Source organism: Xenopus laevis, chromosome 2S (genome assembly GCF_017654675.1).
Source record: "Xenopus laevis strain J_2021 chromosome 2S, Xenopus_laevis_v10.1, whole genome shotgun sequence".
NCBI lineage: Eukaryota > Metazoa > Chordata > Amphibia > Anura > Pipidae > Xenopus > Xenopus laevis.
The window spans coordinates 127200454-127215597 of NC_054374.1; the positions used below are offsets into that span (position 1 = coordinate 127200454).

Sequence of the window (15144 nt, forward strand, 5' to 3'; positions counted from 1 at the left end):
CTTTTATACAGGCTCAAGACCTGTGGTTTTCCTGGATAACGGATCTTCATTCCTTAAGTCTACTAGAAAATCATTTACATTAAATAAACCCAATAGGCTGGATTTGCTTCCATTAAGGATTAATTATATTTTAGATCAAGTACAAGGAACTGTAATATTTTTACAGAGAAAAAGGGAATAATTTTAAAATACTTTTATTATTGGGATAAAATAGTCTATGGGAGATGGCCATTTCGTAATTCGGAGCTTTCGGGATAACAGTTTTCCGGATAACGGATGTCATACCTGTACTATCATTATGCCAGTTTATCCGCAGACTCTGGTGTGTTTTATTTAAACATGCAAGCTTTGGTGTTACATTTCAGTTAAAAAGAAAAAAAAAATATTCAGGCCTTATTTTCATGAGCAGACCCTAGATGCAAGCTGCAGCGCACATTTTTGTGTCTTTCTTTTATGGCAAGCTGTAAACGTTATGAGCCAACTGCAAAAACTATGGGACAATTCCCCCCAGGGCAATATCGATCAGTCAATTAGATGCAAACCTGTCCAGCAGTTTGTATGAAAGAAAGATCAATGGGTTCATGTGTCTATTATATGTAACATGTGGGTAATAGTTTCTGTTGTGCATGTGTTCTGTGCACTTACTCTGCTTATAAAGTCCTGCATCTGTTTTTTGACTGTTACAACCTCTAGGGGTTAATAACAGATTGCCCCATGTCAGTATGCCTAGATAGGTCAAATCTGTGTTTTGTTTTTTTATCCTATATGGCAAACTCTTGCTATCCAGATGTCAGCAGCCTCTTCATACTAAAGACTCCCATAGCAAATAGTTTGTGTACAAAAACATACCGCTTTTAAGGAGAAGGAAAGGCTAAAACTAAGTAAGCTTTATTAGAAAGGTCTATATAGATACACAAGTAAACCCTCAAAGTAATGCTGATCTGAGAACTCTGTCAAAAGAAACACTGCATTTGCTTCTGTATCAGACTTCCTGTTTTCAGCTTTAACCTCCAGGGCTAGGGCTTGAGCATGCTCAGTTTGCTCCTCTCTCCCTCCCTGCTGTAATCTGAGCCCAGAGTGAGTAGTGAGCAGGAAGCGATGTCACACCAAGCTAATATGGCAGCTGCTATCCTAAACAAACAGAGTGCTTCTAGAGCTATTTACTCAGGTATGTTAAAGCATTCTGAAGAATAAATAAAGTGGTATAGCTTGCACAAATGTGGGTAATCTTTTTGCAATAAACTACTTCAGTAGCTTTCCTTCTCCTTTATGAATAAAAGTGACACTTTTTCACATAAAGATGTTATTTAGAGGGCAGATAAAGCCCAGCTGAAATATTCATTACAGAAGTTATCAGGGATAGCAGCCTTATGTCAGTCAAGCTGACCTTCCCTCCAGGCCCAGTACCAGGTGCAGCTGCTCTTTATATGTGCCAATAGCAGAACTCTAGAACAAGCACTTTACCCTCAGCAAGTCTAATAATCAACAGCCGCTTTACACAGACATAAATTAACTATACTAGACACCCTGCATGCATAGGGGGTTATTTACTAAACTCTGAATGCAAAAATCACGAAAAATTTGTCATTTTATTTTTATAAAATTCGGCAAAGCAAATTTTCGGGAAAAAAGAATTAGCGTAAAAAACCTGAGCCGATTTGATCGGAGTTTGTAGCAGAAATTGAGATAAATTCAGACTTTGATAAATAACCCCCATAGTGTATGAATATCTAAATAATACAAGTATAAACTAATAACTTCCAGTGGTCCCCTAGTTGAGCAGAGGGAGGAGTAAACTCAAATTTGTTAGTCAGTATTTTAAAGGCTTTACAGGTAAAGCTAAGAATACTGTTGGGCACTGGCTTTAGCAATGTTTCGGGATAGGTACCTACTATACAACAGGCATGAGCAAGATTGGACAACTGCCCGAAAATGTTTACGATTAAACTTGCCATAAATATAAACAATGTATAAGGAACCACCTAATCTGATCTACTGTACAAATGTTGAAGACTTCTCTTGGCATAGAGGCAGGGCTTGGTAGTCTTTCAACAACAGCAGTTGCTACAGGGATATGACTATTTACAAGCATTTTGACTATTATTTCACTGTATTTAGGCTGCTGCAGCAGTGACGTCAGAACTGAGGGTGGGCAAATGCCCGATACCTTGGAGAACTGCAGTTCCGCGACTGGGTCTTTGGCCTGCCTCCAGGTAGAGTTGCCTGCCTCCAGATAGCAGCCTTCTTATATTATCATATTTGTGTCCTATAAATAACAGTAGCATCAAGCATCATTTTGAAACTCAAGCTGGTAAAATACTGGCCAGGTGGTACCTCTACCTCCAAATCTAATATCACTGCTGCAACAAAATGAAATTAGTTTGTATGCTGCCATGTAATGAGAATCTAAAAAGAATTACTGATCAGCACTGTTTTGTGAATGTTATATTGCATATATACAGTAAACAGCGAGTTGGCCCCTAATCTCCGGTAACTGACAGCAGCTCAGAGCATGTATAGGAAATTAACAGAAACGCTTGAGGACCTACTGGGCACAATTTCTAACGCACAGAGAATCGCTGATAAAAAAAAAATAAGGTTTGGCATACGTAGACTAAGTTTATTTAGTTTTATTTCTACTTTAAGTTGTGTGGATATACAGCCTCCAGTGCCTTGCTAACCATTTGCAATGTGTGGTTAATATAGAAATATAATTAGACGCACAAGCAGATTCCTTTCCTTTTTATGACCAAACAATAGTACAGTTTCCACGTTTTAGTTAAATACACACGTATTACATGTTTCTGGAGCAAAATGAAATTAAACAAAACTTCAGAGGGAATAAAGAAATGATGATTGAGGCAGCCTGGTAGTCTTTCCTTTGACGATGATGGTAAGACAATAAAGCTCATAAATCCTTGATTAAAACTTAAAAACTAAAATTTAGCTGATCAATGAGGCATCTGCATTTCCATTGGGTGTAGACAAAGAGCTTTCTGTAGCATTGTTGGTAAGATGAAGAGAAGAGTTTGCTGCGTTCTGAACCTGACCCTGAAACAGAAAAAAACAGTTTAGAACATATTCTCTGGCTCCATTTGTACCAAGAACTCCTCACACTATGTTTCTACCAACTGAATTGGCTGGGTCACAGAGGAAACATGAGCAGCCAACAGACCACAGGAAGAAGTTAATATAGGCACCTGCTTGAAGCCAGTTGCCACAACAAGCCACCAGCCTTGATTTAGAACACAGCCGCCTTCAATGGCTCCCTTTCAACTGAACTAGAAACAGAAGTGCAAGTGTAAGAGATTTAGCCAAAAATGCTCACCAAGGCATTCATATAAATAAGCACTCATGCATGGACTTCCACAACTTTCTCACTGAAGTGAATAGGAGCCACGTAAATCATTGAAGCTTTGCCAGCCAGCTAAACAATGCACCCAATGTGTCATTAGCTTTACAGATGATATAGTGGCCCTTTAAAGGATAAGTAAATTATTAAAATAAAAAAATAGTATTGATGAGTGGGCTATTTAAAGACTTTTGCAATGTACATTCATTATTTATTTTGTTTTGTTTTTATTCCAAGATATCAAAGGATACATGTACTGTTAATATGAAGATTTTCATTCATCCAGGTCATGGTATATCTAGTATAGGTAAATCTAAAACAACTGGACTTGCTGAGTAATCACTGACGACGTTTCACTACTCATCCGAGCAGCTTCTTCAGTTCAACCGACATCTGAAATTCACAGAGGTGTAGATTCTGTGTAGTTACTGTGATAGGATTACCAATGAGTCATGCAACTCCTAGAAACAGGTGTTACTTGTGAGAGAGTTTATATGCCGAGGACTTCCCACATCAGTCAGTAGAACTGAAGAAGCTGCTCGGATGAGTAGTGAAACGTCTTCAATGATTACTCAGCAAGTCCAGTTGTTTTAGATTTACCTATACTAGATATACTGTTAATATGAATGCATTTTGTTACAACAGCACCACCTACTAGTCAGTTTCTGACCACCCAATAGTCAAGGAAGTTGTCAGGAGAAAGAAAGAGGTTGCTCTGATGTTCTTCTGCTTAAGATTTAAGTTTCTATTTTTTTCCTAAGCAGAAGAACATCCGAGCAGCTTCTTTCTTTCTCCTGACAACTTCCTTGACTATTGGGTGGTCGGAAACTGAAAAGCAGGTGGCGCTATTGAAACAAAATTAATTCATGTTAACAGTACATGGAATAAAACATAAATCATGACTGTACATTGCAAAAGTGCCCACTTAACAATACTATTCATTTGTTTTAAAGGTTTACTTGTCCTTTAAAAGAAATGTTTACCTGTCCTGCAGACCCCACTAAAGACTCTGCGGTTAGAAGTGAGTGGCTTGTCGCGGTCCTGTGTTTCTCATCAGACTCCTGTACTTCTAGCAGCCTTGAAATGTCCACAGAAGGGTCAAAAAGCAGAGGAGATGGTGGGAACTGCATCCCATCCCCTACAACATCAAGGTCCTAGGGAAAGATGTCAGAGTTTGAAAGAAGAATGTTAATGCTGGAAATTAGGGGAATATCTGTGTGAGAAAGAGAGCCGGAACATCAAAAAGTATGGAAACCACAGACTTACATCACTGAATTCCAAGGGTAAATTTTCAGTAGGCTGCAGCTCTGCAGTGCTAAGGTAGAGTTCTAGAGGAGTCACATCCATCTGCTCCGGCACAGGCAGTACTGGTTCTGACTTGTACATAGGTGACGGTAAGCGGTAATGTAACAGACAGCAGGGTTCTTCAGATAGGCTTAAAGGAACGGGCTTATTACAGGGTACATCTTCTGAGCCTGAACACAGCTTGAACAGAACTTGACTGCTGTCCTGACATATATCTGATTACGTGCAAGATAAAGAAAACGTGGACCTTGAAACAATTCTTTGAATAATAAAAATTCAGAAAAGATACAATTTGACTGAAAACAACTGTCCTAGATTCCCTGTATTGGTTTATAAAGATTCTTCACTTCTCTAGAAGATATTCATTTCCATTCCAAATATCAAAAAACACCCTAAGAGTTGGATTTGCTGCTCAGCAGCACATCTTGTAAATTAAAGGATATGCGACATTATTTACATTTTATTTAAAAAAAGACATCTTTCCCTCAAAGGAAATGTGCTCAAATCCTTTTATAGATGTTATGTTAACACAACACTTGAGTCTCCCATAACTGTAATTTGGGAAGTTCAGTGTACAACAACCAAGACCGTGCATAAATATACATACACAATACACACGGCTTCAGTATGAAACAGAGATAGCAGCAAATTGCACAGCATCATAGGCCTGAATTGGCAAACAGTTTATATCAGGGGGGTCCCAAATGATCCTGCAGCTCAACTTCATGATGCGAGAAACATGGCTGCCATCAATGAGGCTGCTGTGATACACCTACTGCTAATGAACGAAAAGCAGCTGTGCTATTTGCAGACTGAGGGCAGGACAATGCTCTCTAATATGTTTACTACCTTCTGTAGCCTTAACCCACAAACAGACACATATTAGATTAGAGAGACAGACTAGAGGGTGCCATCTAGTGTCCCAAGTGCTAATTAGCAATAAGTATGAACAATATACACACATATGCTGGATAGGCTGTTAAACACTACAAGATGCATTTCATTCTCAAGATTCTCACAAAGTAACTGCATAAAAAAAATCTAAATACATAATAGGACATAATAAAATGAATGCATTTTGTGCCTAAATGGGCACTAACTCATTCTCATAAGTGTCCCGTTATGCACAAAATGTGTGCATAATGCCCTTTAGTTAATCACGTCTGAGGCTTAAAAGCCATGTGCTTCCATATACTCCAGTTACAGGTTTATGCCCTTTATAACTCGTTTTTGAGCAATCGCTATACTGTGAACAATTTTGGTTTCCTCTCATTTTTAATTATCACATCGATGGTGTTTTTTAGCTTTAGTTTATGCCTTTAGAGGAAATGAACACACATTTGACATAATACCCACCACCCCCTTTTTACTAGGTCTCTATCGCTGCATTGTTTCAGCACAAAGGGTTGGTAGCAGTAATTTTAATTAGTGCATATTTTGAAAAAGAAAAACACCACTGTATTACCAACAATTACACACATGTAAATACCTTAGAAACAAATGAACATAAGCCCCTTTTTTGTTATCACGTCTTGTTTCTTCCAACTGAAGTGGATGGGCCCTTAGAGAAATGGCACAGCCAACAGACCACAGGAAGAATATGATTTGGGCTCCTGTTTGAAACTCACAGCTACAGCAAGCAGTCAGCCTTGATTCAGGGCCAGTGTTAACAATGATGTCCAACTAAATAGACCTTCCCACCAAAGGATACGAGAAATGCAGTGCCTTGTCATGGGCAGACACGGGTTATAGCAGCGCACGTCATCAACGAATGCCATGCATCTCTGACTGGAGCGGGTTGTGTGAGCCTGCATGTAAGAAGCAAATATTTTTCTCATAGTACAGAACACTGACTCAACTTGCTGATTTATCTTCAAAAATATGTTTCAAAAAAAGCAGCATAAAATATTAAAGTTCGTGCTCAGGCAAGACCAGTTAAAAATTCTAAAGTACCACCTCTGCTTACACCAGAATTTATGCTAGGCTACATATTTGCCAAAACTGTAAATCAGACACAGGCTATAATAAAATTCCAAACTAGATCATTTATGCTAGAAGGCACATAAAAATGCACAGTACTGCAAATGTTTTGGTGGTTGCTTGTCTGACATCACCAGTATAAGAGTTCTTCACATGTAAAAACTACCCACCTGCTGAGATGCACCTTCGGAAGCTAACATGCGCCTTTCTTTTAACTGATGATGTAGAAGAGCCTCTACCCCATAACGTTTTCGGTATCGCCGCAATGCTTTTAACCTTTTCAGATATTCCCGTTCCTTAAGGTTAAGTCCCTCAGGACCAGTTAAGAGACTGCTCCCTGACAGAAGGATAGTACAACTGTGATCAGAAAGTGAAAGAAACCTTTCATTCCAAGGTTAGTACAATTAGCCATACTGGTTTATATAAATAGCCCTGTCATTTATTCAACTCTTCTTAAAGGAATAGTAACACCAAAATATGAATGGTTAAAGTAATCAAAATATTATGACCCGTTTCCCTACACTGTAAAATGTATGTTTTTGCTTCAGAAACTCTACAATAGTTTATATAAACAAGCTGATGTGTAGCCATGGGGGCAGTCATTCAAAGCTGAAAAAGGCATAGAATACACAGCAGATAACAGATAAGCTTTGTAGTATACAATTCTTCAAAACGTATCTGTTATCTACTGTGTATCATGTGCTTGAATGGCTGCCCCCATATATGAGAGAGAGAGAGAGAGAGAGAGAGAGAGAGAGAGAGAGAGAGAGAGAGAGAGAGAGAGAGAGAGAGAGAGAGAGAGAGAGAGAGAGAGAGAGAGAGAGAGAGAGAGAGAGAGAGAGAGAGAGAGAGAGAGAGAGAGAGAGAGAAAAGAATGTTACTTGGTTTACAAAACAAATACATACCAACAGTTTCATGTTCTGTTTTAAGTGTGTGCAAGTAGTTCCTTTTTTTCTCCTTCAGTAAGTGCTGCAATCTTTTAAACTGATCAATATAAAGGGATTGCAGGCGAATTAGCTTTTCTCTCATGATCAACGTTACCTCTTCAGCTGTGTATACTCCAGCATGTCTGGAATTAACGCAAGAATGATCAACAACTGAATGCCTACCATACCAAAGTAAGGCCCTGTTCTATTTGGTGGTTTGACTAGATGAATGACAGCGAAATAACTGTACATGTGTACTCACGTTCTGCTTCACTTACAAATGGATTACAAGATATGCATTTTAAGTTAGCTTACACACACAGAAACAGTGCCAAAGCTCCACTTCCTGCTGTTTCACTCATTTGGGAGCTTAGCATGAATGATCTGAACAAAATGCAGCCATACTGTGCCCCCTTGTACGATTTCCATTCATTTGATTTAGGTCCGGAGAGTGTAGAAGATCGACCAATATAATGACCAGGCTAATAGCACATAAGGAAATACCTTTGCATTAAAGGACATGTAAAGTCTAAAATTGAATAAGGCTAGAAATGCTGTATTTTGTATATTAAATATAAACATGAACTTACTGCACCACAAGCCTTATCAAACAAATAATTTATGTTTTCAAAGTTGGCTACAGGGGGTCCCCATCTTGTAACATTGCTAAACATGTTTGCAAGACTAAGACTGTGCACATGCTCAGTGTGGTCTGGGCTGCTTAGGGATCGTCATAAACAAAGCTGATTGAGTTCTGCATGGCTGGGAAGTAAGGCGGGGGCTCCCGCTGCTGTTCATAAGTATGATTGTTTCCCTGCTCAGCAGTTAGGGACCATCTGACAATCCCTATCCACAGCAGTAAATGAAGGGAGAATTTCACTGCATACAGTCAGGTTTCTTATAAAACCGGTACACATTTTTTAATTAAAGTATATTGGAGATAGGTTTCTTTTTCATTAAAGAAAGCAAAAATGGGATTTTATTTTTTTGCCTTTACATGCCCTTTAAAGAGAATTGGAATCACCATATCCTTGTGGAATAACTTTCTAATGTTTCCATTTGGTAGATCCATAGAGGAAATAAAACATTTACCATTATAGGCTATTTCAAAGGTGGCATTTTCTTTGTTGTGGTACAGAACTTCATGTACAGTTACCCATATGCACACTGCAGTGCAGTTGTGGGTTACTGTCGTTAATATATAGTTGAGCAAGAGATATTTTATTATAGTCTTAACAAGTTAATAGCACATGAGCACGTTTCGCTTACTTTAACGGGTCCTCTTGGTCACTGTCCAGGCTGTCAGCCTCACTGTCAAGATCTCCCCTCCATGTTTGCTCAACTGTTACAGTGTCTTGGTCACTTTCACTCAAGCTATCTTCATCTGGCCAGAAAAGATAAAATTATGCGTGTGCTTACAACTTTGCCTAAAATCAATACAGAACATTATATTTACAAATTAATTCACAATGCATACTGCAGCATTAAGGCCAAGTAGTTTTGGTTTATTTCAATGACCTTTATCCACATCCAGTCTCAGTCTGTATGTTTGAAGATTTGGCATCACTTATTCAAAAAGATAAAGTTAAATAAAAAATAAATTTCTTTGTTATTGGACATCAGACAAAATATCTCCCTAGCAGTTTATGTACCATTTGTGATTTTGAGATTTGACTTTAAAATCAAATAAAATCTTAGGGCAGACCAGGTACTTCTTGTAAGGTGCCTGCTAGGCCCCTATTAGCTACTGCTGAGACTGGGCTGTATGTGTGTGCATTTCAGGCTCTAATAGGCAGTGGCTGCAGATACACATGGGCTGCCCACAATCTACATTTGTATTAAACATTAAAATAAATACATCCTTCAAAGTTCAGTTACAAAACATTTAAATAAGTTTTTTTTTTTTTAATTCAAATCAGCTTCACTATGGTCCTAAAAGGACAGCACTGAGGAGCACAGAAAGACTGTTTCTTTTATAATGGACACAGAAAAACAAACTCAAAATATTTACACACCAAGAATCCTGCAGGCTTCACTCCTGCTGCTTTCCTGTATCTGAGATCCTAGCTCATTTCTGGCATAAGTACTCAGCTGATACAACAGAGACTCACTGGTCGGTCCTGGGTTTGATTTCTTTATTTGAGCTTGGAGGGCTAATGCATTCCGGCGTGCATGCTCTGCACAAAACGAAACCCTGCAAATATTGAAAGACACAAAATGAATATTTAATTATGAAAGCAAAGCTGCTAGTGTTTGACAATTGCAGTCAGTGCAATCATTCCAATTAAGCTTTAAGGTCTATTTTCTTTTTTCTAACTTAAAATGTATTTTCTTTCCAGTAGGTGGTGCTGCTCATTATCAGGTTTATAGAGAATGTCCCACTAAAAACTATAACAATACATAGTACCCGCTGCTGAAACGTATATGGACCTGTTCACAGCAAAGAGGTTCTGGGAACAAAGTTATACCCGAACAATTAAAGGAGATATATAAAATATGGTGGCTCAAGGTAAAAGGGCAATATCTGCTGATTGTTGAATACATTACATGTTAAGATAAAAAAAATTGTGTTACATTTTTCATTTAAAAGGTAGTTATTTAAATTATTACAAAGCCTAAAATAGAAGATGCTGTATACAAGCTTACAGTAGGCTCTGTTTGGCAGTACATCTGATTTTTATGGAACAAAAGCTTGCATCCAAGCCAGGAATTCAAAATTAAGCATTTGCTTTGAGGCTACTGGGAGCAAAGGCCAAGGGGCTGGCGAGCAACATGTTGCTGACAAGCCACTGGTTGGGGATTAATTATATCTTCGTTTGGATCAGGTACAATTAACGGTTTTATTATAAAAGCGAAAAAGGAAATCCGTTTAAATAATTTGGATTATTTGGATGAAATTGAGTTTATGGGAGATTACCTTTCCGCATTTCAGAGCTTTCTGGATAACTGGTCCTATAGATGTATAAGTAAAAGCACCCATTCGATTTGCAAAAAGAATGTCACTTACCCATCCTTCTTATCAGATTTCGGAGCTGCATTGGAACATCGACGGCCATTCTTTGTTGATATATAGCTGCACTGCTTGAAAGGAGCATTTCTATCTTCCAGGATATGTTTGATGCAGAAGTCGTGACCCTCAATGCGAGGCTGGGAGCATGGTCGGTGTGTAAAAGAGCAGGATAATGCTTCATGGGTTTTGGGGACTGGAGTCAATCGTCCCCGACTTGTGGGCAAAACGTGTATTCGAATCCTGTTCATTTCTAAAAGAAACAAGACCTTAACAGTTGTTGGGGGATATAGAAAAGTCATAAAAACAAGATATAAACATTAGAAATCTGCAGTTTTACACACACGGCTCCGTATAAAAACAAATGGCTGCATTGGATTAAAACATGCACAGGGCAAGTTCATATCAGCAATTGGCCAGTTGCATCTGGTGTTCAACGTAGAGCATTTGTAGGCCCTATACACAAGACTGTGAAAGCAACTGGAATGTGTGGTAGATAGTGCTGCAAGGTAAAAAACTGATTTTATTACACCAAAGAGGCAGAAATATAGCAAAGATAGTGAGACTGGGGAAAACCGCTAGTGTCAGATAGGGGAATCAATTTGCATGTGACATTTACCAATATCATATGCACGTCTCATACAGTGACTGGTGTGTGCGTAATGGCCCTCTGAGATTAGTCAAGAAATGGTAGCCATAAAAATGTGATCTGCAGTTTCACCATCATGGCCAGTGCTTGGTTTATTGCTAGATGAGGACGTGAAGAGCGGCGGCTTTGTTACACATTGTTAGAACAGTTGAGTGCCCCTCCTCACCTTCTCAAGTTGCATAAGGAAATGCTTCTAACGGCAGCTCAGAAAAGTGATTGAATTTTCTTTTTTGAAGCCAAGAAAATCAACTAAAACAAATCCACGGGAACGGCATTAATGGGCAGTAAAGGAGAATCCATGGGAACGGTAATAATGGGCACTGCCTTTCAAATTGCACTGAATCAGCCCCTTTAGCACATGGCTCCTACAGTTGGGCAGCACATCCCAATCACATCCAGGGCCCAACTAAAGTGATATGGCTGTAGGTGGAATATCCCTAAAAACAACAACTTATCTTCAGCACATCACTTACTTGTTAATTACCTGGTGCATTCAATCCCAGGCTGCTTCAAGCCCAACACCATACAATCTTGGGAAAAGAAGCAGACTATACTTCGCCTTCTGCCTTTAATGTAGTGCAGCAGAAATGTGGCACAAGCTTTTGGGGACAACCCCTTCCTCAGGTGGAATATCCCTGATATGAAGCAGCGCCTGTACTTGTATCGCATATAGAGTAACAGAAAGCCTAATCCCCCTCATGCTGCCAGAGCAGGGAACCTATAGTCACAGACAACTGGTGACACAAGTAATCAGTGGGCCCAATAGAAGCCTATGTAAGTATTGCACGAGACACGCCACTGTACATCTATAAATAATCTACATTGCCAAGCCGCCATTTTACCTGTCCAGCCGCTCCTTTCTCTATGGCCTGCACCACTGGAAACAGCCACGGTGCCCTAATGGCTACACCCACTCACCGTAACACGGACTCTCATTGGTTAGATCACTCTTCCTGAAAGGACGGAAATTACGGCAGCTATGACGAGCGCTTACAAACTCACGTGTTTTGCAGTTTGTTGTAAACTCTCGCGGGAATTGTTTAGGCGCCATTTAGTTCTGTGAAAAGGATAGTTTTGGATAAAGTAACATTAATTAATAAATAGTAAGATAATAATGCACTACATTAGTAGCAATTTCTTTTTACATAAGCTAGTATTGGTGCTCAGTGACGCTCCTTTGCCGGTTTTGAAAATCTTGCCATACAATGTCTTTTCCTCAGATGCTGCCCTATCAAAAGTTTTGGTTCGATGGGGGGGGGGGGGGGGGGGCTTGAAAACAAGCTGCATATGTAAGCAAATTGGGATCCAAATCCTCATTTACAATTGCCATGTTTTAAAATGGAAGAATTGAGAGCCACTCAAAAAAGTACTTGTGTCCATACATGCATGAGAAACTTTGTTTCTTTTTCTGGCTGTTCAGTGAAGAGAAAATAGGGACTTTCCAGTACAAATGAGGGACTGCAGGTTGAGCTGTCAAAAGAGGGACTGCTCCTTCGAAAAAGGGACAGTTGGGAGGTATGTCCCTCTACTTGTGCTTACACTAGCCCAGCCTGCTCTGTTGACTAGTGTGCAAGGGCACACATCAGCCCTAAGTAAGGTTGCCACCTTTTCTGGAAAAAAATACAGGCCTATATATTTAGCTTTTTTTCCCTATTAATAACATTGGGATCAGCTATCATTTTTACTCGCCAGGCCAGTAAAATACCGGCCAGGTGGCAACCCTAGCCCTAAGAAAACCTGGGATATGGTGGCACGTCCAGGGTTCCACTGGTGGGTTGCATAGGTACTACTGATTTGCACCAAGCAAATAGGGTTGCCATCTGGCTGGTATTTTACCGGCCTGGTTGGTAAAACTAATGGTTCATCCTAATGTTATTAATAGAAAAAAGAAAAATATGTATGAAGGCCGGTATTTTTTTCCAGAAAAGGTGACAACTAGGGTTGATGGTCCCTGGTGAGCAAAATCCCTGAGTTTCATTAAAGGCGGCTGTTAAAATTGATACAATAGTTGCTAATACTCCACAGATGCTGCTGAGAAATGTATCAACTAATGTAGCAAGTAAATGTAACAAACTGTAATAGTTCAGAATGGTCCTGGATAGTGATGAGTGAAATTTTTCAGATAAATCCAGCCATAGAGTTGGGGGGGGGGGGATGAGGGGTATAGGGCTCGCTGTGCTGTGTGCCGGAAATTACATCATGAACAGCTGTGCATGTGATGTCACTTCCTTAAAGGAAAACTATACCCTCCAAACAATCAGTGGCGTAACTATACACCTAAGGCCCTAGTACAAAAATTTGCAACTGGGCCCCCCCCTGCACCCATGTTGTGGGCGGGTAACAACAATTACTGATCTAATCTCATACGACTGAATTTAACAAGTTATTTTTAATTACTGAAACTGGTATACTTTTTTTATGGCAAAGTACAACACAACTAAAATTAAATTTTTATAACTGTAATAGTATGTGAAAATAATCTGGCGCAGACCACAGTGATAACAAATCATGGAAACAGAGACATTTTGTGAACATCTTTAGTAGTGGGCCACATATTACTTCTTAATTACTTGTATGAAAAAATACAACTAAACATTTTACAACTCGCCCAGTACTTACAATATGAAATAAGCTGGGGGTGGGGGGAATAAGGGTATGTAAAATTGAGGCTTCATTGTATATGGTGTTCTTCTATACAGAGCAAATATTATTACACATAATAGGCACAAAGCAGACCAGGGCACAGGGCCACAACTATGTATACAGACATAGCAGGATGGCACAATTCCACTGTTAGTAAATCAACTTTGGCTTCTGCACACCCTCTGGTAAAAAACAATACCTGGTGCACAAAGGTAGTGGATCGGCCGCCTCACAAGCAGTATAGCAGAAAGAATCCCAAGGCACACAGGGTCAATGAAAGCAAGTGAACTTTGCAATAAACACGCAAGGCAGCTTGCTTGCATTGACCATGTGTGCCTTGGGATTCTTTCTGCTACAATTGCACTGTTACACATTAATGGTAAGGAAAGTGCACCACAAGGCAGTGCAATAAATGTGATTGAAGTCTCACATTCTTTCTACACTGATGGTATGGTGTGTGTGTGGGGGGAAATCTGCGGTGCACAGTACAGGATACATGGTATCTCTCTGTACAGACTATGTGCAAACATAGTGGCTGTTCTTGCTGAATTGACTAATGACAGCAAGGAAAGAGTTAATGTTGTGACTATGGGAAACAGAGGGGAACTAGTCTGGCTGCGCAGTACACAAATCTCACCATCCACAATCCTGCCTGTCAGCCGAGTCCAGGATGCATCCTCCTTAGCTGCAAGGCAGTCCAAACTTTTGTCTGTATATTTTCTTCCCAGGACACGGGCCCCTTCAGGGGTGCAGAACGCATTTTAGGACATACTGCAGCGAAATACATCTCCTTCCTGTGATGTCCTATGCCTTCGGGATGGCGCATCGGTTGATTTTACCGTCAGTCATCGTCCAAATCTGCAATCACAGCTCCGTCCTCTACCCTCCCTTCTCAGCCATCAGTCATACGAACTCCGCCCTCGTCCTTTTAGTCCTCTTCCTTCTGCCCTCCCTGCTCAGCCCTCCACCCTCTTTCCTCAGCACAGCACTCCCACCTCAGATCTCTCTTTTCAGCCAACAGTCTTATCCATAAGTTTCTAAAATGGTGAGCGAGGGCGGAAGGAAGAGGACTGAGGGCGGAAGGCAGATGACTGAGGGAGGAGGATGTAGGGATGAGGGTGGAAAACTGAGGGCAGAAGGCTGAGGGTGGAGTTTGTATGATTGACGGCTGAGAAGTGAGGGTAGAGGACAGAGGTGTGACTGCAGATTTGGACGATGAGTGACGGTAAAAGCAACCGATGCGCCATTCTGAAGGCATAGGACATCACATGAAGGACAGGTA

General features: G+C 40.0%; 1 protein-coding gene and 2 non-coding genes across 9 annotated transcripts; all 3 read right to left on the minus strand.

Annotated features, from left to right (window-relative positions):
• Positions 1-2727: 2727 nt before the first annotated feature.
• kansl2.S (KAT8 regulatory NSL complex subunit 2 S homeolog) lies at positions 2728-14748 on the minus strand. 7 transcript variants are annotated; one of them, XM_041582996.1, is made up of 11 exons: positions 14500-14744; positions 12222-12276; positions 10571-10823; positions 9579-9757; positions 8833-8947; positions 7543-7706; positions 6808-6974; positions 6369-6465; positions 4619-4872; positions 4336-4506; positions 2728-3051 (listed from the first exon to the last, which is right to left on the minus strand). In XM_041582996.1, the coding sequence occupies exons 2-11, from the start codon at positions 12268-12270 to the stop codon at positions 2944-2946; spliced, it is 1557 nt and encodes a 518-aa protein (XP_041438930.1). In that variant the 5' UTR covers positions 12271-12276; positions 14500-14744; the 3' UTR covers positions 2728-2943.
• LOC121400869 lies at positions 3117-3251 on the minus strand. The gene has a single exon (XR_005965991.1). It is a non-coding gene; the product is annotated as a small nucleolar RNA SNORA2/SNORA34 family (small nucleolar RNA).
• LOC121400868 lies at positions 6188-6321 on the minus strand. Its single transcript, XR_005965990.1, has one exon. It is a non-coding gene; the product is annotated as a small nucleolar RNA SNORA2/SNORA34 family (small nucleolar RNA).
• Positions 14749-15144: the final 396 nt, after the last annotated feature.

Bases quoted from the DNA above. Each gene is read 5' to 3' on its own strand.
- kansl2.S (XM_018248085.2), bottom strand. From the start codon at position 12,270: ATGGCGCCTAAACAATTCCCGCGAGAGTTTACAACAAACTGCAAAACA. The intron at 9,758-10,570 runs GTAAGTGACATT...CAATATTTGCAG, and splicing joins AAATCTGATAAGAAGGATGG to GGTTTCGTTTTGTGCAGAGC. The intron at 4,873-6,368 runs GTATCCTTTGGT...GCACGTAATCAG, and splicing joins GACAAGGCACTGCATTTCTC to ATATATGTCAGGACAGCAGT.